At 38.0% G+C, this 24,450-nt stretch overlaps 2 protein-coding genes and 2 pseudogenes across 2 annotated transcripts; all 4 read right to left on the bottom strand.

Annotated features, from left to right (window-relative positions):
* Positions 1-3,644: 3,644 nt before the first annotated feature.
* On the bottom strand, positions 3,645-4,608 carry LOC148295439 (uncharacterized; annotated as a pseudogene).
* Positions 4,609-6,723: 2,115 nt separating this feature from the next.
* Positions 6,724-8,437, bottom strand: LOC110761711 (GDSL esterase/lipase 1-like). The gene is made up of 5 exons (XM_021964261.2): positions 8,163-8,437; positions 7,904-8,025; positions 7,545-7,757; positions 7,188-7,449; positions 6,724-7,096 (listed from the first exon to the last, which is right to left on the bottom strand). Exons 1-5 carry the CDS (start codon positions 8,425-8,427, stop codon positions 6,885-6,887), a joined length of 1,074 nt encoding a protein of 357 aa, XP_021819953.1. The 5' UTR covers positions 8,428-8,437; the 3' UTR covers positions 6,724-6,884.
* A 1,054-nt stretch (positions 8,438-9,491) lies between these two features.
* Positions 9,492-21,277, bottom strand: LOC148295438 (GDSL esterase/lipase 2-like; annotated as a pseudogene).
* Positions 21,278-22,177: 900 nt separating this feature from the next.
* Positions 22,178-24,081, bottom strand: LOC110761634 (GDSL esterase/lipase 2-like). The gene is made up of 5 exons (XM_021964165.2): positions 23,820-24,081; positions 23,604-23,725; positions 23,033-23,263; positions 22,677-22,929; positions 22,178-22,564 (listed from the first exon to the last, which is right to left on the bottom strand). The coding sequence occupies exons 1-5, from the start codon at positions 24,079-24,081 to the stop codon at positions 22,332-22,334; spliced, it is 1,101 nt and encodes a 366-aa protein (XP_021819857.1). The 3' UTR covers positions 22,178-22,331.
* Between the last annotated feature and the right edge of the window lie 369 nt (positions 24,082-24,450).

Genomic DNA, 24,450 nt, shown 5'->3' with positions numbered 1-24,450 from the left:
TATATTTTTAGATTTTCTTATTAGTTATTAAAAAATAGTAGAAATATTATAAATAAGTATATATATTGTTTTTGACCAGCTTTATCTCTTCGTTTCTTGCTGACCAAGTTCAATAGCCTAGATTTTTTTTACAAACACACTTTAAGACTCCAAGTGTCATTCTACCTAGGTAACTATGCTTTATTTAGCATGAGGTGTTGGCAATTTATTGATAGCTATCCTTGTAAGACCCGTGTCTTGGGGAAACAAGAACGGTGAGCAATCTCACATCGCTCGGGGAGGGAAAGGTGAAGTGCTTTAAATGTGTGGGCACTTCTCTTCCTAGCACGAGGCCTTTTGAGAGCTCATTGACTTCAGAGTCATAGAAACTCCGAAATTAAGCGAGTTGGGGGCCAGAGCAATCCCAGGATGGGTAACCCACTGGGAAGTTGCTCGTGAGCTCCCAGAAACAAAACTGTGAGGGCAGAGAGGGGGGCCCAAAGCGGACAATATCGTGCTAGGGGAGTCGGGTCGTGACAAAATGGTATCAGAGCCGGACTCCGATCGAAAGTGTGCCAGCGAGGACGCTGGGCCCTAAGGGGGGTGGATTGTAAGACCCGTGTCTTGGGGAAACAAGAACGGTGAGCAATCCCACATCGCTCGGGGAGGGAAAAGTGAAGTGCTTTAAATGTGTGGGTACTTCTCTTCCTAGCACGAGGCCTTGGGGGCCAGAGCAATCCCAGGATGGGTGACCCACTGGGAAGTTACTCGTGAGCTCCCAGAAACAAAACCGTGAGGGCAGAGAGGAGGGCCCAAAGCGGACAATATCGTGCTAGGGGAGTCGGGTCGTGACAATCCTAGTCTTGGAGCCCAATTTCCCACATAGTCATCACCTCCCCACCAATTAGAACATATGGATTCCTCCTTGAGTATTACTATAAATAGGACATTTCCTTTGTTTTTGAAAGCACTTAACCTTGTACGAAAGTTCATGCAAAGAGAGAAAAACGTAGAGGGAGAGAGAATAGTGAGGAAATTCTTGGAGGAGATATAGGACTTAGCTTGTGTTTTCTTAACTTGGAGCTAGCTTTGACAAACAATGTAGGGATTTCTTGGGGGCCCTTTACGGGGATTGATTTAATTAAATTTCGTGAGCATTATATTATGCGTGATATGATTATTTGATCAATATTCTTGTCACAATTGAATGTTTTTCATGGAATGTTTATGTGTTCTTGACTGATTGAATAATATATATATATGTTGGTGATGTTTTAAATGTTACATTGTTGTGAGATATATGGATATGTGAAATGTATTTTTATATCATGTCATGGGAATTACATGGAGTTGTTGGGTGGAGAAAATAATGATGGACAAGAGGGTAATGGGAAGGATCTTTTGTGTAGTTGAGTCTAACTCTTGGCAGGTACCAGGTCTCAGGGACCCCACAGTGCACATGGTTTTTATTAGGTGATTCTGGACTGGCGAAAGGGAGTTAGACAAGATGACTAACAAAAGGGGAATTATGGAATGATTGAGATGGGTGTTAGTTCATATAAATGGGCATTCGGGACCAAGTGGTAAGCATGGTATGGGACGTGCAGGTCTGCTTATCCAGTTATATGAATTAACGAGTGATCGGTGCATATTTACATATCATTTTGTACCCTTCTAGCTTATGATTTGGTTATGTTTTTGAGTTAAACTTGTGCTTTTAATCCTTTTTGTGTTTATCTTTCAGTTCATTGAGCTTTAGGTAATAATGATGGCTTTGGATAGTAAATGATGCAATCCATGCATGTTAGGGCCTAATTTGGATGAATGGATGAAGAGCTTAAAGACAAACTCAATTTTGGCTACAGTCCCCTGCCAGCCCAGTTTCGTAGGTCATATTGCAAGCTTTGTTTCAGCAACCTACATAGCTCGGATGAGGCCACATTCTTCATGAAAGTTGTTCCAATGGGTGTGTAATATAACATATCCAAAATTCAGCCCCATTGGATAAATATGGAGTCTGTTACCTAGCAAACACAGAGCCATGCTCAGGATGGATTTTATCAGCGCGCAAAATGAGTTAGCAATTTGTTTTGGCCTTAACTTCCTCCTCCGACCTTGGATTGGCCCAAATGATATATGGCTGGAAAGAAGACATTCTGAACTTCAAGTTTGAGTGCTTAAAGTCCTAATTTGATTAAGAGAAGCCCAAGTTGTAAGCCCTTGAAGTTGCTGGTCATGCTGACCTCAGCATGTGCTGGTTGGATGCTTGGTCATGGTGAGCTAGGTATGAGCTATCATTTCTGGTTGGAAGCTTGGTCATGGTGACATGAAGATGAGCTAGGGCTGCTGGTGGGATCTATTGGTGAAGTGCATCAACCAATTCAAGATTTTCTAATACAAGTGCATCACCCAATTTAGATTTTCTAATACAAGTGCATCAACCATTTCAGATTTTATAAAACAAGTGTTGTATGCATTAGCCATACTTAATTCAGATTTTCAGCTTCCTTAGGCCTATATATAGTGAGGTTTCCCAAGCTTGTAAACACACCCCAAAGGGGGGAGCTCTCAAACACTTCTCTAGAGCTCCCTTCCCTTCTCTCCCTCAAATTCTCTTAGTTTCTCTTTCTAGTTTTCAATTGTTATAATGAGATCTTTGTGCTGAAATTTTCCTTTAAGTCTTTCCAAGTTCTACTTTAATTTTCATTGTTATGTAAATTCTTTTCTTTAGTTTCAAGTTTGATTAGTTTCCAAGTTTCAATTATGATTTTTGTTCTTATTCATTATGCTTATAAGTTAATATGCTAGTTTGAATGATTGATCACCATTTAGGCTTGCATGTTAGCTATCTTGGTTTGAATTAAGAGTAGACACCATACTTTAATTCGAATTGAACTATGAATAGGAAGAGTATGTATGGACATTCGACAACAGGGATTAGATACATGCTTGGTTGTTTAAATTGTTCTTCTACGCTTAATGGGTTCCTAATGCTTAATTTTAGGTTAGACAACAAATGATCAAATTAGGGAATTAGGAACACAAGGTTATGACCACACACCATGGCTTAATCATACATTAGCTAGAATCAATCCGTTAATCTAATTGAACTTGGGAACTTATCTGCTTGAGTTAGTTATTTTCTTTCTTCCTTGTTTTATTTATTTCCCTTCTTTTTCATTTCTGTTTTGTGTAGGGAAAATGAATTGAATCATTCAATCACCAATCCTCGTGGGATCGACCTCGCACTTACATACGCTATACTACCGAACGGTTCGTGCACTTGCGAGTATCACAAGTTGAGGATGCAACTGAATCCATTTTGGTGAAGCTGTATCTACACAACAACGAGATTAGATGAAGAGCATTCATGCATTATGATTAATAATGTGACATTTGGCTGTGTGATTGTATGTCACTTAATTTGGTTATGTCAATCTACTGTGGTAAGCTCTCATGTCCCTACTGAGCGGTGGTTGCTCACCCCTCACCCTATTTAATTTTTCAGATGAATTAATAGGCAAGACAAGGACTAAACCAGCTGAGGCTAAATTAGATGGGAGTGATAGAGCTTTATTTCTTTCATGCAAAGTTGTAAGATTTTGGGTGCTATTTTTATAAGAAAAGTTTATTTTATGTTTCGGCTTCTTTTTATTTTATTTTACTCACGCACCGAGCGCGGGATTTCCACCGACACCCGGGTCTAGGGCGTGACACAAACATTCCAAAAGAAGCTTCAAAATGTCAACTTGAAATGCTGCTAAAGGGAACACATTCGTTAGAACTGCATTTGACTGCAACGATGCCTTTCAATAATTTCAAACACTAACAAGGAAATTAAACAAAAATGCTCTTCATCATAAATTCTTATAGAATATCAAGTGCAATATTTGAATATAGAGAATGGTAATTTATCACGTCAGAAAAAATTAATAAACACAAACCTTATCCTTATCAAGAGGAACCACAGTCTCTTCAAGTGAATGAACATCCCTAACATCAAAGTTTTTAAGCAGAGCAATACTTGAAATGGCAAACATAGGCTTCACTTCCATTTCATCTGTTATCATGTAAGTCATAGCCTCTCTCACAAACTCACCTCCCTTGCGGCCTGCTGCAATTGTCGACCAAGCAATATAAGTCGTGGGTTTAGAAATGAAGTTATTGCACTTTGGACAAATGGCCTTAGGGTCTTCGGCCACATAGCATATCTTGCCGCCATAGTAGGAGTAGCCTGACGGCTGACATGACCGACACATGTACAATGGTTTACTGTTTGATTCACCGTCGGTCAATGCAGGAAGGAGTTAATGGGCGCCACCAATTAGCATTGGTAGCTTCTTAGGTTTTAGAAGAACATCCTTGTTGAGGTTGGGTTGTGAGTATGTGTCATTTAGGTTTTCTAAGCTGCCGTAGAGTTTGCCTAAACAATCGACCATGTGTTTCCTAGAGAGAAGCCTGATCACAGTGCCGACGGGTAGAGGCAGAAGGGTGAAGAGAAAGTCAACAAAAGTCCTTGCCAGCTTCGGTGAAGAGAACTTTTTTATGCTTTCTGTCGATGAGGAGCTTCAAACTAACTGGAGAAGCAGAGATTGATTTGGTTTTAGGTTTGGAGTTGGAGGGGGCCATTGAGGAAGAGTGAGTAAGATAGAGGACATGCGCGGCGCAACTCTATATATATATCAGTCCCATTCTCTTGGACCCCTATAGTCCAAGGAAACTGTGGTCACCCACCATTAGATCTAATCTAATGGTTAAGAAAAAACAAGTTTAAAAATCAATATGTTATCATTTTATATTAATTTTATTTAACAAAAACTAAAATTAAAAAGTAAAAGAAAGCAAACGAAGAAAATGAAGAACATGTCCTTATTAAAAATAAGTTTAAAAAAAAACCAAACAACCACCACCATCCTCCGATTGAAAAATGGCAGAACTTTCCACCATCGGGAGATCAATTTCCACCATCTCCTTCAGACAATGGAGAAGATCAACCTCCACCTCAACCTTTAGAAAATTCTACATAAAATCTTTAAAAACAAGATCTCTATAAAAAACAAAAACAAAAACAAAACAAAAATGGCAGCCCCACACCAGATCTCCCCATTCCCTATTCCAGAAGCACATCCACCCGCCCCTTTTTGTATGTTTGTCTCTATGAGACTCTCTATCATGTGGGATGGGTGTGGTGAGAAGAAAAACCAGTACATCTAGCCACCCACCCAACAGTGAATTGCTTGTCGTATCTCGCCCCTCCTCTCGACCAGATTGCCGCCAATGACCAGATTCTCTCATGGGTTGGGTCCTTCATCGCCACCATTCAAATGGGTCAGTTGTCGGATCTTGTTGAGGCCATCGAGCTCACCTAGTTTTTTTGTAATTTCAACCGGAGTTGGTGGCTGTGAGCGTCGATGGATGCATGACGTTAGCCCAATATTTTAATAAAAATCCTAGAAATTTAGTTTTAGTACCCAAAAATGGATTTTAGCCTCGAAACTTAAATCCAAGTTATAACATGATTCAATAATATTAACTGCTTGTTGTAGTTTGATTGAAATACATCAACTTGAGTCCCACATTGGAAAATAAGAGAAAGTATCTAATCCTTAGTAGGCTTATGGTTAGGGTTCGAGGCTTGAGAAAGATTTTAGAACAATTTCGGAAGCTAGGGTTTTTGGTTCGAGACTTGGATTTACTTAATTGCATATATTAAACTAAAGAAGTTCGTCAAAAAATAAAAGTAAATAAACTAATAATTATTGTTTTTTTTTAAAAAAACATCTCTTGGTGAAATTTGCCGGATTAGACATCTTCTAACGAAATTCTCCTATGCCGACAAAATATTGTCGATAGAGATCTAATCCGGAAAATTTCGCCGGGATAGACTTGTGCCGACGAAACTTCGTCGCGAAAGATTTTTAAAAAATAAATATAAGTTTAGTATCTTTAGGTCCAATAAATTTTTATTTTAAATTTTCTTTTTAGTAAATAAATAATATTTTAGCCTTATTTAATTACTTTCATTTGTAATTATGTTTTAATTTATTATTTCTTTAGTGAATAATTAAATATTTTAATTAACTACATAATTTATATTACTTAATAAATAGTAATTATTAGTTTTTATTTTTTTATTTAATCAAATATTTAAATACTAATTATTCACTAAGTAAATAGTAATTACATAACTACTAAATAAAGTAATTAAAAAAGAGAAATCAAGATTATGCTAAAGTATAGCCGCTATATTTTTAAAATATTCTATTTAAAGGGTATAGCCGCCCAGTGGTGCTATTAAAATCTATTTATATAGTATAGCCGACCGGCTATACTGCTAAAATATTCTATTTATAAAATACAGCCGTGCGTATACTTTTTAAACAGAAAAGTATAGCCGAATGGCTATATATACTCTTAAAATATCTTTTTAAAAAATTTCTTTTTTATTAATTAAATAATATCTTATCCTTATTTAATTACTTTCATTTGTAATTATGTTTTAATTATTATTTCTTTAGTGAATAATTAAATATTTTAATTAACTTCATACATTATATTACTTAAGAAATGGTAATTATTATTTTTATGATGATTGGCCCCATATATATATATGATGACATCCTTATTTTCATAATTTATCCTTCCTTTCTGAACACAAACAGCAAGTTTAACAAACCTAAAATAATAACCATTTGTCAAAACAAGACAATAACTCAAATAATTTGCTTACCGGCTTTTTGGTATTTATTCTTCATGTCTTACAGGCTTTATTAATTTCGGAAAAAGCAAAAACATCTCTGAGAAAGTTATGAATACTTAAATAAACGGGGAACATATCAAACTTTTTAAATAAACGGGGAAATTGTGTCTGCAATTGCTTATGAAAGTATCAAGTCACATTTTGTCTAAACTTCAAATAGCTCCTTCAAGTTATTGCTCCACCATAACTTGGACAATTGCTTGTTAACCCTTTCAGTTGGATGGGCACAGTCAAAGAAGACGAACTCAGTAGCATTGTCACATAACAGATACTCAGTCACACTTCTCTTCCCTCCACAGGAATAAATTCCTCTGTATGCACCAGAGCCACAGCACGCCATCTTTCCTTCCTTGAAACCTTTACAACACAATAAAAACAAAAGGAACATTAAAAAGAAATTATAACTCAGAGGAGAGAGAAGGTGCCATCATGCCATGGCTATGCATACCATATTTTAATGGATGATTAATTCTTTCCTTTAGGTAAGTGTAGAGATTAAGCTTTGAGTATTTAAATCCTTGGAGCTCTTTTTTCAACTTTAGGAGGACTTTGGCAAGTACTCTATTGTGTAGTTTCACAAGTGCTGCAACTTCTTTCCTGGAAGGGCCTGTGGTGGATCCTGCTGGTTGAGTTGTTCTCATGAGTGGCATAGAAGCGAAAGGTGCCAAGCTTGAAAGTGCAAATTTCCTTCCTCCTTTCTGGTATATATCCTGACAAAATGTATATCAAGTTACTCATACAAAAGATCATTCCGAATTCATAATTTTGGATGAAGTTGCTTATCCAAAATAAAAGTTTTGATTACTTCGATCCAACTTGTCAGGTTGCCAATAACCCAGCCAACATATTCTTCATGGCTGGTATTGGTTGCTAATGGGGAAACATAATCATTGTTTCCAATGTTGATTATGTAGACAGCTTCGGATACCAATGTGTAGGCTTCTGCATCACCTAGTTTCTGTCTCAACTGCTTCTCCACCTTCTTGAATTGACTTACTTGAGTTTTAAGGTCCATCACCTGAAAACAAAAGGAGATCACACAAAAAAGTCTTGCTAATGGACAAGCACGCGAATTACTCACACGACGTAAATACATATTCAGATGCTGCAACTGTAACTAAACGTCTTAATAATGGAAAATATATGATAAGCCAGAACATATACAGATCCTTGATAGGTTTCAACTAGAGCACCAGCTCCACCAGAAGCAAAGTTCACCCCATAAGTATAGTCGTTGAGCCCTGGTTGTAAATATACTGGTATAAATGGCAACTTAGCATACTCAGCTGCAACATGAATGTAATGTGTTTGTATTATCAGTGGCTTTGAGTTAGCACTAAATTAAGGTGTTTCAACTTTCAAGAAATCACTGAAACAAGTGTGATGTGGAAAATAACAATAGTACTCCCAGAATTATTCTTACCAATGAAATCTGGGATTGTACGCCCATCAGAAAATCTACCAGTTGGGTACCTGAAGAATGTTTCGCCATATGGAAACCAATTTGCCTGGAAATCAGTGGTAGTGTTCATGTAGTTATTATTTCCGGCATCATATAGTGAATCACCAAAGACGAACAGGGCTGCACGTTTTTTCTGAAGCCCAGAATGGCCATTGCAGCAGCTGCTTTGAATAACAAGGCCTGCACAGAAAGCCAAGATATAGATTTGAAACCTGATAGCTGCCATTCTAGCTAGTAGGTTCTGTTTAGCTTTGTATTGTATCATGTTTTCCTGTGTTTCAATTCAATTTTATAGATGGCTGAAACTTTTTATGGCACTCCATATTGGGCTTAGTCAGAACAGCTAAAATAGATTGTGTTAAAGTTTCTTGTCCTTACACGAATGGCAATAGAATAGATTCTCAACCTACGTCAATCAAAAATATTAAAATATAGTAGAAACCCTTGCTAAAAATTAAAAGACATACTAATCACGCTTTACATTATTGCAGTGCCGAACACATGGCCCATAAACTGTGAAATAATAAAACTTCCCCTAGGGGTTGAAGATGCCCCTCCCGCTCGCCTTTTTCTCAACCCTTTCAATACATATCGTATAAAATCATTGGTGTTTAGGATTGGATTGGATTAAACATTTTTGGTAATTGGGATTGGATATAAGGTAAAATTGGATTGCATTGGATTGGAAATGATAACACTAATTCAATGATTTGTTTGGTACTAAATATAATTAAGGGGTTGGATTAATTGAAATGTGCTATTACATGGCTTAGTAGGATTAGATATATATCCAATCCAACTTAATCCCAACATTTTGTTAGGATTCATAATCCTAAGTACATTTGGCCCTAATAGAATTAGACACATGATCCAATCCATGTTGTTTTTAGGCCACTAAACATTTGACTAGGGAGTTATCCTATTCATCGTTTGCCACCAATGAAGGAAGAGACAGGTACCTACAAGAACAAACGTAAATAAAATGTTTTTTTTTTTTTTTTGGTACAAAAGTAAAATTTCTTTGCGTAATGATCATATATATTATATATAATCTCATGGATGGGCCCCATATATATATATCTATATCTTCATCCAAGGGTATAAATTTTTTGTGTGGAAATTATTCCATATTTTCAATACTCACAAAAGGTACACTTTAACATTCTTATTATAACTCTCACAAAAATTGAAGATCAGAGAGAAAAAAATCCGTGACTTGGATCAAAAAGTACAAATTTATAATTTGCTTATTGGCATCAGATCATCTGCATTTACTATAATCTTACTTAGCTAATTTTCAAGTAGTGCTTTCAGATTGTAAGGCGTGGTGATGGAATTTCCACTCCATATTTGCTTGGCAAACTGTTCGTAGACCCTGTCGGTTGGATGAGCAATGTCATAGAAGACATATTCACTAACATTCTTGCATAAATTATACTCTTTGGCAATTCTCTTTCCTCCGCAGTTATAAATTCCTCCATATACACCACTTCCACAGCATGCCGCCTCCCCTTCCACGAAACCTTACCATTTTCCAACAATTTATCACAAAACAAAAACACGGTTGCTTTAGTATAATGATATCAAAACCATGTATAATTAATAAGATCATTAAGAAAACAAAGCATATATAGATGGAATTAATACCATATTTAGATGGGTGGTTCATTCTCTGTGTCAAAAACTCGTTAAAATCGGAGATTGAGTATCTGAATCCCTTGAGTTTCTTCTCTAGCTTCTGTAGGGCTTTGGCAAGTGCTTTATTGTGTAGTTTCACATATGGTGTAAATTCATCAAAGCAAGCACCTTCCTTTTCCGTTTTAAGTGCTCTTGCGTATGGAAGACAAGCAATAGGCCAGAGGTTAAGCAACGCAAAATTTCTTCCTCCTTTCTTATAGATTCCCTAACACAAGACATCGAAATTAATGTTAATTAGTAATTAATATGCATAAAAAAGATTTTTTTTTTTTTTTTTTTTTTTTTTTTTGTGTCTTTTCAAGGGCTGAGAATTTACTTTGACCGCTGAAGTTATGTTGCCTATCACCAGGTCTACATATTCCCGATTAGAGTAGGATCCAAGCACACTTGGGTCTGTGTCGAACGGGAAAATGTAATCGTTGCTTCCAATACTAAAAGTAAACAGCTCTTGATAGCAGAGATTCGGCTTCTTCATTGCCCAGTTTCTTCCTCAAGGACTTCCTAACGATCTTGAAATTTGACAGTTGAGAAGGAAGGCCTTGCTAAAATATGAATACGGGTTTTCAATATGTTCAGATATTTTATTCTTCTCCATAAGGAGGTATATATATGGGTTTACAGAGTGCTTTACAAGGAATAAGATTCAATCAGGAATTAGGAAAGTATCTCCTAATTATACACAGATTTGTCAACTAAATGGAATGGGAAAGTAAATCCCTTAATTAATCAAGGAAATAATTCTCCTTGATTAATTAGGAGACTCACGTCAACACTCCTCCTCAAGTTGGTGCATATACATCACCAATGCCCAACTTGGTAAGTGAGTCATAAAACACTCTGCTACAAACAGCTTTGGTTAAGATATTAGCTAATTGATCTTCTGATTTTACGAATGGTAGGCGGATGATCTTCTTCTCAATTTTTTCTTTGATAAAATGTCTATCCACCTCAACATGTTTGGTTCGATCATGTTGAACTGGATTATGGGCAATATCAATCGCTGACTTGTTGTCACAATGCAACTCCATTGGCTTTCCTGGCTTGAAACCCAATTCTGTCAAGAGTCTTCTGATCCATAGCAATTCACAAACTCCATGAGCCATTCCTCGATACTCTGCTTCTGCACTAGACCGAGAAACCACATTTTGTTTTTTACTCCGCCAAGTGACTAGATTACCTCCCACGAAGGTGAAATAGCCTGAAGTAGAGCGTCTATCAGTAATGGATCCAGCCCAATCAGCATCTGTATATCCCACAACTTCAAGATCTCTATTTTTTGAGAACATTAATCCTTTTCCAGGGGCTAACTTTAAATACCTTAAGATTCGATCAACTGCATTCCTATGAGACACACTGGGTGAATGCATAAACTGACTAACCACACTCACAGCATATGCAATATCTGGTCTTGTGTGGGCTAAATATATTAACCTTCCAACAAGGCGTTGGTACTGTTCCTTATTGGTTGGTTCTTGATCCATACCTTCACACAACTTGTGATTCATCTCGATTGGTGTGTCAGCAGGCTTACATCCAAGCAATCCTGTTTCAGCAAGTAGATCCGATACATATTTCCTCTGTGACAGAAATATACCATTTGCGGACCTTGCTACTTCAATTCCAAGAAAGTACTTCAGATCACCTAAATCCTTCATCTCAAATTCCTGAGACAAATACTTCTGTAGTTTCAATTGCTCTCCTGTGTCATTTCCAGTCACAACTATGTCATCCACATAAACAATCAGTGCGGTAAGTTTCTTTCCATCACGCTTCAGGAACAAAGTGTTAGAAATGTGCCCTAAGAGCCAATACATTTGATGTAATCTCCTTAGAATACATTTCGTATATGATATATAAAGGGCAAACTTATTTTGTTATCTTTTACATCGTGTAAAGAAACAAATGTCCAGGGTATGCTAAATAAGAGATAAAGTAATCTAAAGAAGATTAGATTCATGAGACCTTTAATCTCTAACTGTAGTATCCCAAAATGTTCCTAATCATAGGTTATCAAATGGACATTGATAAACCGTCAAGATTAGCACATATTATGTATGCTCAATTGGGAGGATGGTTAGTCTCAAACCATTTGTGTAGTTGACACTAATACAAGTATGTGGGTGCTCATTAGTGAATGAGTACACTGAACGCGATCAACTGTAGTTCTCGTATGGAGTATTTATCTATATGTCAAACGAGAACTCATAGTTGCAATAATGCAAATTAGTCCTTAGACCTGAGGCATCATGGTTGTCTTGTGATGCGTTATTGATCTTTGATATCTCTTAAAGGCAAGCCGTAAAAGATTTGTCTTAAGTGTTGTTGGGATCTCTTAATTCATCATAGGGGCATGTGAATGTACAATAAGGAATCTCTACTTTCGATAAAGAAGGAGAATGTTTCAAGATGTGATTCAGTAAATCTTTGGCCAAAGTATTTTGAGCTTGATTTAGAAAGTTGTTCTTAATCACGTTCTTTTGAATCACATGAGGTTATAAATCATATTAGGGGTTTGACATAATCAATCCGTACCCTAATAATATGATTTGAAACATTGTATAAGAGAAGGACCGTATTGCATTGCAATTCCAACTGAATAGGTTCTTCATCTATTCTGGTTAGCTTGGGTAGCCTTGATATATTGCTAGATGTCACTCTTGGCTTGTGGAAGTCCTAGGATTGATTGTGATCGATCCAAATAAAGGAAGAATTAAAAAGGGGTTTTAATTCCAGTTGGTTAGAAAGAGTTCTAATATTTTCCCACTGCCTTGCTAATTAGAACCTAATGGATCGCACACCTTAAATGGTTAACTTTGAGTAATACAAATGAGAATGAGGAAATCAATTTGATTGATTTGATGTGGATGATTTACTACGTGTAAAAACGTATTTGGGCTAAGTAATAGTTAACGGAAAGCCCAAATGGTTGGGTATCAAGCCCAAGGGCTTAAGACACCTAAATATTATGGTTTAAGTGTCATAAGGCCCAATTTTGGAAGCCCAATGGGGTTTGGCCGAAAATGCTTAAGTGAATGTGTATGGGAATTGTTTCCATAAGCTCATTAACACACAAACACAATCCAACATCAACAAAATGGGTTTGGAAGATCAAAGAGAGAAAAATGAGAGTTTTCAAAAGTGAAACACTTTCATCTTTCAAAGTGGTTTAGATTGAAACCAATCTTGAGAATCTTGCACTAGCATCCAAGTATTCTCAAGATACTTATTCTCATCTCAAGGTTCCATTGGTGTGGAGACTTAGAGGCCATATACTTTTGTGGCTCACATGGAGGAGAAAGATCATGGAGCAAAGATTAAAGATCAAAAAGGAGATCAACAAAGAGGAAATCATCAAGAGAAGACCAAACACAAATTGGTTCATATAATTGCTTCAAGGGTAATTAGATCTTATCCTTTCTCTTGAATTTTCATTTATGAAAAACATATCAATGTTCATGGCTTAAGATACTTGGAAAAAAGTTTTGTTTTTGAATTTAAACAACCACCTTAGACTTCCGCTGCGATTAATTTGATTAAATGCATGTTTAATATTCAAATGAACTTTGGAAAAATGTTTTGAATTTCCTACACAAAGTGTGATCCGCATTACTCTGTGTATATCCAAAAAACTTCATGGATTTAGTGAATCTACCAAACCATGCCCTGGGAGACTGCTTTAACCCATACAATGACTTTTTGAGCTTGCAAACTTGATTCCCCTTGTCACGAGTGAAGTTACATCCTGGTGGTAAGTGTTGCATTCCTAAGAGGACACAAATTAATGTGCAAACAACCAATTAAAAATACCCGCAAGTGCACGAATCTATTGAAGTATAGATTATGTAAGTACGGGGTCGATCCCACGAAGAACTTGTCGGCTTCCTATAAGTTCTAATTTGAGTACGTAAAGAACACTTAATTGACACACCACAAATGCACAAATGCAAAATGGAAACTAAAAATGAGTAAAGAAGTGTAAAAGAAATGAAACAACACAAGAAAACTAAACAAAAACACAAACAGCATTTTCTATCACCCTTTTATCACCCATTTATCACCTGTGAACAGTGCCGTGAACAGTGAAAAATGAACAGTAATGACCGGTCGTGAACAGTGACGACCGGTCGTTTTTGGGCAGATTCATGTGCGACCGGTCGCTGAACAGTAACGACCGGTCGTTTTTGGGCAGATTCGTTTCTCTGTTTTTCCAGTTTCGACCTCTGTCTAGTGTTTTGCCTATAACTTTCCAACCGTTTATCCAAATTTCACGTTCTTTATACGGTTGGATTCAGCACAAAAAATGGAAGAACACAGCGCGGACCAAAAGTCCAAAACAATTACAGAAAGAAATAAAATTCAGTAACAAAGACACGTAACGTGTCAAACACGCAACTCACACACACATTGGGGGGGGGGGGGGGTTTTGATTTGGTTCAAGTGATCTATTTCTATTGCATGTAAGTAAATGGACTTCGAATTTAAATGAGAATGGCAGAGATGAATTATCAAGATGTGAAATCAAAATGTAACAAACACTAGGGTTTCGGAATCCACCCTAACAATTCTACCAATGTTCATGGATACTCAAGTGATGAACTCTAAACGTGTTGTTGAAGATGTTCGCAATCAAGACCAGTACGAGTGGCTCAAGACGCATTGATTCTCTCTAATGTACGTAAAGTGCAGAGTGCTACAATACTTGTGCCTTCCCTATAATCGAATCTAGGTGTGCTTAGTACTTTGATTCAATTACAAGAAAAACCCATTAAGTTCAAAGAGAATATGAACATCACAACAACCCTAATAGCATGGTGTTTACATTAGGTATTCAAGAAACCAATTCACATGGATGATTCTTACTTCATCCATTTATTGCTTAGGATAACATGAAGATACACATAATCCCAACAATCTCAAGAAGCATGCTTTCAAAGGTGATCAATCAAAGAAGAACATACATCAAGGATAGATTAATTTGGTGAATTGGAATTCATCAACAATATCTAGAAATTCATACACTCAAGCATCAAAACAATAAGGTAATCATGTTTAGGGCTTCAACCTAAGCCCTAGCTATGGAGTTTAGTTGCTCATACTTATTTCAAATACAAACTCAAAACAAAACTAGAAAGAAGTTACAGATTTTGTGAACATGGGAGCTCAAGGTCTTCAATGGTGGAAATCTCTTCCACTTCTTGCTTTGTTGCCCTTGTCTTCCTCCTTGAGCTCCCTAGCTCCAAGCTTCATCTCCAGCTCCAAAATCTCTCCCAATGTGTAGAATGATAGGATCCATTCATCCCCCACGTTCAATAGCTCATCCAAATCAGATTGCACTTCCTTTTGCTTCCCTCTCTCCTCCTTTCCAGCTTTTACCTTTTAATATTAAACTACCACTTTTGATAAAGCCTTAGCCCATTGTCCCCTTGTCATGATGAGGCTTTGTCCTCAATAAGATGCCAATTTCTTCAGAAATATCTCAAAGCTAAGGTAACTTCTTGTTACCAAGAGTTATGGTAACAAGAAAATCAAGATAACACAAAGGAGGTAAAAGCTGGCCAAATTCGGATTTCAGAGCTGTGGTAACATGCAGGATCGGTTGGATGGGCAATACTTGTCCAATGGAGCTCAAATTTGGATATGTTGTAGTTAACATCCATTGGAACAAGTCTCAAGAAGATCATGACCTCATCCGAGCACCGGAGCATGCTGATCCCAGGCCAAGACGTTGACCTACGAAAATGAACAAAAACAGAAATTATAACAAGTAGTGCACTTTTAGCTCATTTTCAATCTAACCAAGGTAAAATCTAAGAAAACACAAAAAGGAAGTAAAAAGCTATAAAATGTCAAAAACTAACTCAAAATAAAAGGGGAATAACATGAAAAATCATGTGTAAAAATGAACCGAACAGTAAGTCCATATATACTTCTTCTTCCAGGTATCCATATAAGAATGCATTCTTTACATCAAACTGATGTAATGGCCAATCGAGATTTGCTGCTAGAGACAGGAGGATTCTGATAGTTTTGATCTTGGCTACTGGGGCAAAGGTTTCTTGGTAGTCTATCCCATATCTCTGTGTGTATCCCTTTGCCACCAATCTAGCTTTATATCTTTCAACAGATCCATCTGCCTTGAGTTTCATAGTATAGATCCATCTGCATCCCACTGTCTTCTTTCCATGAGGTAATGGCACGAGTTCCCATGTGCCATTCTTCTGGAGAGCTCGCATTTCTTCATTCATGGCTTCTTTCCATTTTTGATCTTCTAGTGCTTCAGTTACACTGTTGGGAACAGGTATTTCGGCTAACTGCTTCACAAAGTGTACCCGTGACTCAGATAATCTGGTGAGAGATACATAATTGTTGATGGGATATTTCCCCTTTGCATTAATATCTGCTTCGTAGTGTACTGGGGGTTTACCATGATTCTTCCTTTTTGGAATCTGATATGTAGGCTCTGCGCCTTCTGAAATGCAATCAGTTATTTCATTAATATTATCAGTTTCAGGTAGAGAAGTTACCTGAATGACGTCCTCAGCAGATGATTGGTGTGGTACTGGAGCTGAAGAATTTTCCGGAGCAGGCATAAACTCTTCAATTCTCTCCTCCTGAGTGTGATGGCTGGGATCGGACTGAAGCGGAACAATTTCAGCAAAAACTGGGGGGAGCGACCGGTCGTGAGGGTCAGGCGACCGGTCGTTTTCAGGCAGAGTCGGGACCTTGCGTTGCGACGTGCGTGGCGACCGGTCGTGAGAAGAATGCGACCGGTCGCTTTCAGGCAAAGTCGTTATCGTGGGGGACGACCGGTCGTGAGATACCTGCGACCGGTCGCTTTCAGGCAGAGTCGTTGGCGACCGGTCATTTGCAGCTGGCGACCGGTCATTTTCGTCGGGCGACCGGTCGCTATAGATCGACGACCGGTCGTTCTGAGTCTGGAAAGAATCTGGAAAAAAAGCTGGAGTAAAAAATTCAGAAATGTGAGAAGGATCCTCCTGTGCATCCGAAAAATAGCTCTCCTGTTCCCGGAACGCAACATCCATGGAAGTATACACTTTCTGACTTGGCGGATGATAACACCGGTAACCTTTCTGATGAGGTGCATACCCAATGAACACACACTTGTCGGCACGGGGATCTAATTTGCTGTGTTGGTGATCATGTAAGTGGACAAAGACCACACAACCAAATATGCGGGGTTCCAGGTTTTGGGTGGGAGGTATTTGGCTATGGTGTTGGAGTGTTTGAAGGGGGGTTCGGAATTGGAGGATACTAGAGGGAATCCGATTGATAAGATAAGCCGCAGAGAGGACGGCTTCGCCCCAAAAAGACCGAGGCATATTTGCACCAAAGAGGGATGCACGAACTACTTCCAGTAAGTGTCTATTCTTTCGTTCAGCCACACCATTCTGTTGAGGAGTGGACGGGCATGAGCGTTGATGGATGATACCGTGAGCTTGGAAGAACTCATTAAGATCATGGTTGAGAAATTCCCCGCCATTGTCAGACCGAAGAACCTGAATTCGGGTATGAAATTGTGTCTCCACCATGTGATAAAACTGTTGAAACTTGGAACTGACTTCCCCTTTAGTTTTGAGAAGGGAAACCCAAGTCATGCATGTGCAATCATCAATGAACGTGACAAACCATCTAGCTCCCCCGGGAGTGGTAATTTTAGAAGGGCCCCAAACATCAGAATGAACAAGGGAGAAAGAAATTAAACTTTTATTGGAACTTAAGGGAAAGGGAACACGATGGCTCTTGGCCAGTTCACAAATGTCACACTTAAAACTAGAACTCTCTAAATCTGAAAATAATGAAGGAAATAGCTTCTGTAAATATCCAAACGAAGCATGTCCAAGACGGCGATGCCATAACCATACTTCGGAAGTTTTCTTCTCAACACTAGTCCCCCCAATTTTGTAAGCTTGACTGAGGCTGGCTTCACTGTCAGATGCCAGGTCCAAATAATAGAGTTTGCCCCTCCTAGTACCACAACCAATCGTCTTGTTGCTGAGAATGTCCTGAAAAACACAATGAGTAGGCCAAAAGGTTACAGTGCAATTCAAAGCCGTAGTAATTTGGGCAACAGACAAGAGATTATGATGTAAGGATGGAACAATCAACACAGAATCCAAAGTGAGGGAGTCAGAGAGAGAGAGGGAACCCTCCCCAATCACCGGGGAGGGGGTACCATTGGCATTAGACACCACCGATTGAGAAGGCGGTGTATGAGAAATAATTTGTCCCAGATCAAAGGTCATGTGATCAGTGGCTCCGGTGTCAATGACCTATGTGTGTTTCTTTGAGGAACTATGCAAAACATAACCTTGGGTACCTGATGTGGCTACAGAGGCAGAGGCAGGAGCCGGTGCAGGTGGAGCAGCAGGACTTACAGGATCCGTGACGGAAGATGTGTGAAGGGAGGTGCTCTTATTCCTGCGAGGAGCTTTGGAGTGGTCCCACCAATCCGGGTACCCAATTAGTTCATAACAACGAGCACGATTATGTTTGCTCCCACCACAATGAGTGCATTTGGTTTCCGGGCGAGAGCTTGTGGTCTGAGTCCGAGAAGCGCCACCGGTAGAGGGTGGAGGGCCCCTCGGACGTTGAGTGGCCAGAACCGCAGTGTCTGGAGTACTGGCCATGGTCAGTCGTTGTTGAGCTTCGTGACGTACATATGCAAAAGTTTGGTCAAGGTCCAATTTGGGGTCTTTGCGCAGGATCTCCCCCCGGACTTGATCAAACTGAGGATCGAGCCCGACAAGGAAAAGGTGAACACGAAGACGATCCAGTTCAGTCTAGCGCTCAGTGATGTCGGCGTCACAGTGCATGCGATTCTGGGTGCGATGATCAATCTCCTGAAAGATGGTCTGCAGTTGGCTGTAGTATTTGTGAACGGGAGCACCATTCTGTTTAATGGTGAACGCCCGTTTGTTGAGATCAAACAGAAAAGTTTCATCCCCCCCATCAAAGTAGGTTTTCTTCACGGCATCCCAGATTTCTTTGGCGGTACTAAAACGGATGAACCGACCCATCAAGTCTGGAGACATGGAGTCGATGAGCCACCCTTTGACCCGAAAGTTCGCCGTACACCATTGGTTGTAAGTGGAGGAGGACTTAGGGGGCTGCGGAGTGTCGCCGGTGAGGTACCCTAATTTTTCGCGACTAGCAATACGTAACTCCATGACCTGAGACCATAAGGCATAATTGGTCTCTGTCAAGGTGATGCCGGTAGGAAACGGAGCGTTGTCACTCTGAATAGTAACAATTTGGGGGGATGAGGAAGTGGATTCGGTGGTTTGGGAAACGATATCCATGGCAGCGGAAGGAAAATGGGTAGGGTGTCGGGGTTGTGTTTAGGGTTTCGGGATACAGGATTCAGGATTCAGAGTGTGTTTAGGGTTTCGGGGTGTGTTTAGGGTTTCGGGATTCAGGATTCAGAGTTTCAGGATTCAGGGTTTCGGGATTCAGGATTCAAGATTCAGGATTCAGGGATTCAGGATACGAGGATACGGGTTCGTGTTTCAAGGAATTCGATACGAGGGATTCGGGTTTCGAGAAATTCAATACGAGGATTTAGAGACAACCTAGGATCGATTGCTCTGATACCATGCTAAAATATGAATACGGGTTTTCAATATGTTCAGATATTTTATTCTTCTCCATAAGGAGGTATATATATGGGTTTACAGAGTGCTTTACAAGGAATAAGATTCAATCAGGAATCAGGAAAGTATCTCCTAATTATACACAGATTTGTCAACTAAATGGAAAGGGAAAGTAAATCCCTTAATTAATCAAGGAAATAATTCTCCTTGATTAATTAGGAGACTCACGTCAACAGGCCTATCACCTGAAACAAGGTTGGTTCAAAGTGATTATTTACATATCATAGAGAGAAATAGTTTATGTAAACCTAATAAGTAACCATTTTCATATGGACATGAGATCATAGTTTCAAGAAGTCGGTACTACACATTAGTGAATCGCATTATGCATAGTTTCGACAACTTTAACTTAAGATGCACCCAGATTCTTGCAAAAACACGTCACATACCGCGCCTTGGTGAGTTTCAACCATAGCACCAGCTCCAGGTGGCGGAGCCACCTAAGGACTAGGGTGGGCCCAGGCCCTCTCTCATATTTTTTATTTTCTCATATTTTTACTCATATGTGTTGCTATATGTTTGCTTCTTGGAGTAAAAACTCTAATTTTTTCTCCTTCTCTTCCTCTTTTGATTAACTTAAGCTTTGTGAATTCCCCTCCCCCCATTTTACATGTCTAAGTAGGGCATCTTAATATTGGGATTTATGAATATTTTTTGTATTTCTTCTCTCTGTTGAAGTATAAATTTATTAAATTTTGAGTCTTTAGAGCATCCATAATGGGCTCCCTAAACCACATCCTTAGACAAATTTTAGAGAGGAATCGTAAAAATGCAACTCCAACCATGCTCCCTATCCACCTCCTAAAATAGAGAGTCCTCTAGGAGCTCTTAAATCTGAGGAGAGAGAAAGGACTCCTAGTGGCTCCCCATATAATTTAATGCTGCTTTATTTAACGAGTATTTCAAACCTTTATTTAATGCTAACTATTTTTTATTTTATTTTTTAATAAAGATGGACCAATCAAAAAAGAGTTATAGCATTTATGACTCTCCAAATTAGGGAGTATGGTTGGAGTTGAAATTTTGTAGAGAGCTCCTAAAATAGCTTTCTTATATTTTTAGCTAAATTTTAGCTAAGAAATAGAGAGCATCATTGTGGATGCTCTTAATAGTGTAGATGATGAGATTAATATTCAACCATGTTAAAATATGAAATTCAGGACAATTATGATTGTAATAAATGAATAAATTATTAATCAATATGAAATGATATTATTAACTTATTAATCCGGTTAGCGCTTGAGGGCTCATATTCGAATTATTTTTAAAATGTTTGTGAATGCCCCCTATAATGTGAAATTCTGGCTCCGATCCTCCCGCAGATGCAAAGTTGACACCATATGAAAATTCATGATTGTCGGGCTGTAGATATGGTGGAATCAATGGCAACTTCGCATACTCAGCTGCAATGCAACAATAAAATGGTCTAGTAATATTTCGTATTTTGTACGTACCAATAAAATCTGGAACTTGACGACCATCAGAAAATCTCCCAGTTGGGTACTTAAAGAAGGTTTCACCATATGGCGAATAATTTGCCTGCCAACTAGTGTTAAAGTAGTTATTATTTCCAACCTCAAAGACTGAATCCCCAAATACGAAAAGGGGTGCATGTGTTTTTGGCAACCCAGAATGGCCATGGCTTTGGGTTGTGATAATGAGAAGGCTTGTACATAAGGAAAAAACAAAGACTTGGACATTTGCCATTTCTGTATATTAGATTAGATGCATCTTCACCTCATCTCGCTTCAGTTGATATTTATAGGGGGCATCTCAAGGCAGTGCATAAATCGAAATGTGCAGCCCAAAACAAGTAAACAACTATATCTCCCCTTTAAAAAAAATTAAACGATCATAATGTGCATAAATCGTCGTTTTCTGTAAGGAATAATAATATACAAAAAGCAAACAAAATATTTTACATTATCATCACATGGCTAATTAAATACTGTGATGAGATCCACAGCCACGTTGTTGAGAGAACCAAAAATAAATAAAAATTTGGCTAATAAACTATGAAATTAAAATCCTATACTTTTAAGCTTGTTGCTCCATCAAACAGAATCCTCCACCTCTGTCAAAAGATCTCGATTGGATTTGATGTGGGAAGTGTAAGGACTAGTTAATGCTATTTTAGGATTGATTATAATAATTCAGATGAACTTTTCCTTTTCATTGCATTCTATTCTATGTGTTTGTATTTAGCTTATGTCCTTCATTCTTTTAAAATTGAAGATACATAGCAGATGTGGTCTCGTGGGGTAATGCCAGTGGCCAGAGAGTGCAGTGAGCCCACCATTTTGCACTTCAGTTTAGATCTCCCAGATTAATTTAGAGTGTAGTTTAGATAATTATTTGTGTTAAATTCTGCGTTGTGGCGTAGAGTTGAGGTGCACTTAATATGCATGGAAAAAAAACTTTCTTATAACGGTGATAACATTGTTTTGCTATTCCCAGCTAATAAAACAGTGAAAACCAAAAGCATGGTGCCCTGCTAGATATGTCACAAAGACACTCACAGCCCATCCATAAGGCTCTGCACCTTTTGAGACAAAGTTAACAAAACGTTACCATATAAAATAATGTTTATTTGTTGGCTCTCCTTCCACCACCACACAAATATAATATAATATTCAATACAAAGGCTGCATCTTATTTTGAGACAAAGCTTGACATATGAGTTGTTGCCTCTCTTTCAAGAAGTACAAATTATTTGCTTATTGACCGTCGGATCATCTGCCCTTACTATAATCTTACTCGGCTAATTTTCAAATAGTGCTTTCAGATTGTAAGGCGCAGTGATGGAATTTCCACTCCATATTTTCTTGGCAAACTGTTCATAGACCCTCTCGGTTGGATGAGAAGAATCAAAGAAGACATATTCACTAACATTCTTACATAAATTATACTTCTTGGAAATCTTCATTCCTCCACAGTTGAAAATTCCTCCATATGGACCACTTCCACAGCACGCCACCTTTCCTTCCACGAAACCTTACAATTTTCCAACATTTTTATCACAAAACAAAAACATATGGTCGCTTAAATAAATAGTAATTAACATAATTAATGATATCAAAACCATGTATAACGAAGGAATTAATACCATATTTAGAAGGGTTGTTCATTCTTTTTGTCAGAAACTCATTAGAACTGATGAATGAGTATCTGAATCCCTCGAGTTTCTTCTCCAGCTTTTGCAGGGCATTGGCAAGTCCTTTGTTGTGTAGTGTCACATATGGTGTAATTGTATCAAAGCAAGCACCTTTCTTTTCAAGTGTTCCTCTTCCGTATGGAAGACAAGCCATAGGCCAGAGGTCAAGCAACGCAAAATTTCTTCCTCCTCTCTTATAGATTCCCTAAAACAAGACATCGAAATTAATAATGTTTATTAGCTAGTAATATGCATAAAAGGATTTTCTGTTCTATTTTTTTTTTTTTTAAGTGCTAAGATTTCATTACTTTGACCACTGAAGTCATGTTGCCTATCACCAGGTCTACATATTCCTGTTGAGAGTAGGATCCAAGCACAGTTGGGTCTGTGTCGAATGCGAAAAGGTAATCGTTGCTTCCAGTATTAAAAAAGTAAACAGCTCTTGATAGCAGAGATTTGGCTTCATGATCGCCTAGTTTCTTCCTCAACGACTTCCTGACGATCTTGAAATTTGACAGTTGAGTTTTAAGGCTTATCACCTGAAACAAGGTTCAAAGCCATTATTTCCATATTAAAGAGAAATAGTTTATCTATGTTATATGAAAAATAGTAAGTAACCATTTCCATACGGACATGAGATCATATAGTTTTCAAGAAGTTGGTTAGTACTACATTAGTGAATCACATTATGTGCTTGGTAGACTGATGTGTGTCAATTAGCAATGGTCGCAACCCCAAAAGTACTAAACTCGAAATGCTTATCACCTAAATACTAATTACTCAAAACAGTTCACTCTTAAACTTATAAAAACCTGTCGTTTCGATGAATTTAACTTAAGAAGCACCCAGATTTCCTGCAAAAACAAATATGTCACATACCGAGCCTCGGCGAGTTCCATCCAAAGCCCCAGATCCTGCAGATGCAAAGTTGACACCATATGAAAAATCATGCAAATCGAGCTGTAGATATGGTGGAATCAATGGCAACTTCGCATACTGAGCTGCAACAATAAAATAATGTCTAGTCATATTTCATATAAAATTATAAATTTAAAAAATAAAAACATTCATATCATATTTGTAAACATATCTTACCAATAAAATCTGGAATTTGACGACCATCAGAAAATCTCCCAGTTGGGTACTTAAAGTAGGTTTCACCATATGGCTTATAATTTGCCCGGGCTGTAGTGTTAAAGTAGTTATTATTTCCAGCCTCAAAGACTGAATCCCCGAGTATGAAAAGAGGTGCATGTCTTTTTGGCAACCCAGAATGGCCATGGCTTTGGGTTGTGATAATGAGAAGGCTTGAACACAAGGCAAAGACCAAGATTTGAATATACCTTATATTTGCCATATCTGTCTATTAACTAATTGCATCTTCACCTCATCTAGCTTCACTTCATATTAATAGGGGCACCCGAAGGTCAGTGCATAAATCCAAAACAAGTTAAAAATTAAAACGATCATTGTCTGTAAATCAAAAACAATAATTAAGAAATAAGGTGAACGTCATCGGTTTTTTCATAAGGAATAATAATAATATATATAAAGCAAGCAAACAAATATTTTACATTATCACATCATCATTATATTTTTTACACAATTATTGATTGCTCCTTAGCACACATTTCCAAAATGATAAAATTGTGTTTGGATGAGAGAAATAAGCTTGGGATTTTGACAAAAGTCAGAATTTCTAAATTTACATGAATCAATTCCCGTG

This window comes from Prunus avium, chromosome 3, assembly GCF_965620075.1.
Source record: "Prunus avium chromosome 3, drPruAviu1.hap1.1, whole genome shotgun sequence".
NCBI lineage: Eukaryota > Viridiplantae > Streptophyta > Magnoliopsida > Rosales > Rosaceae > Prunus > Prunus avium.
Note: the sequence above shows the minus strand (reverse complement) of the source record. Positions and strands in the feature narration are given on the sequence as shown.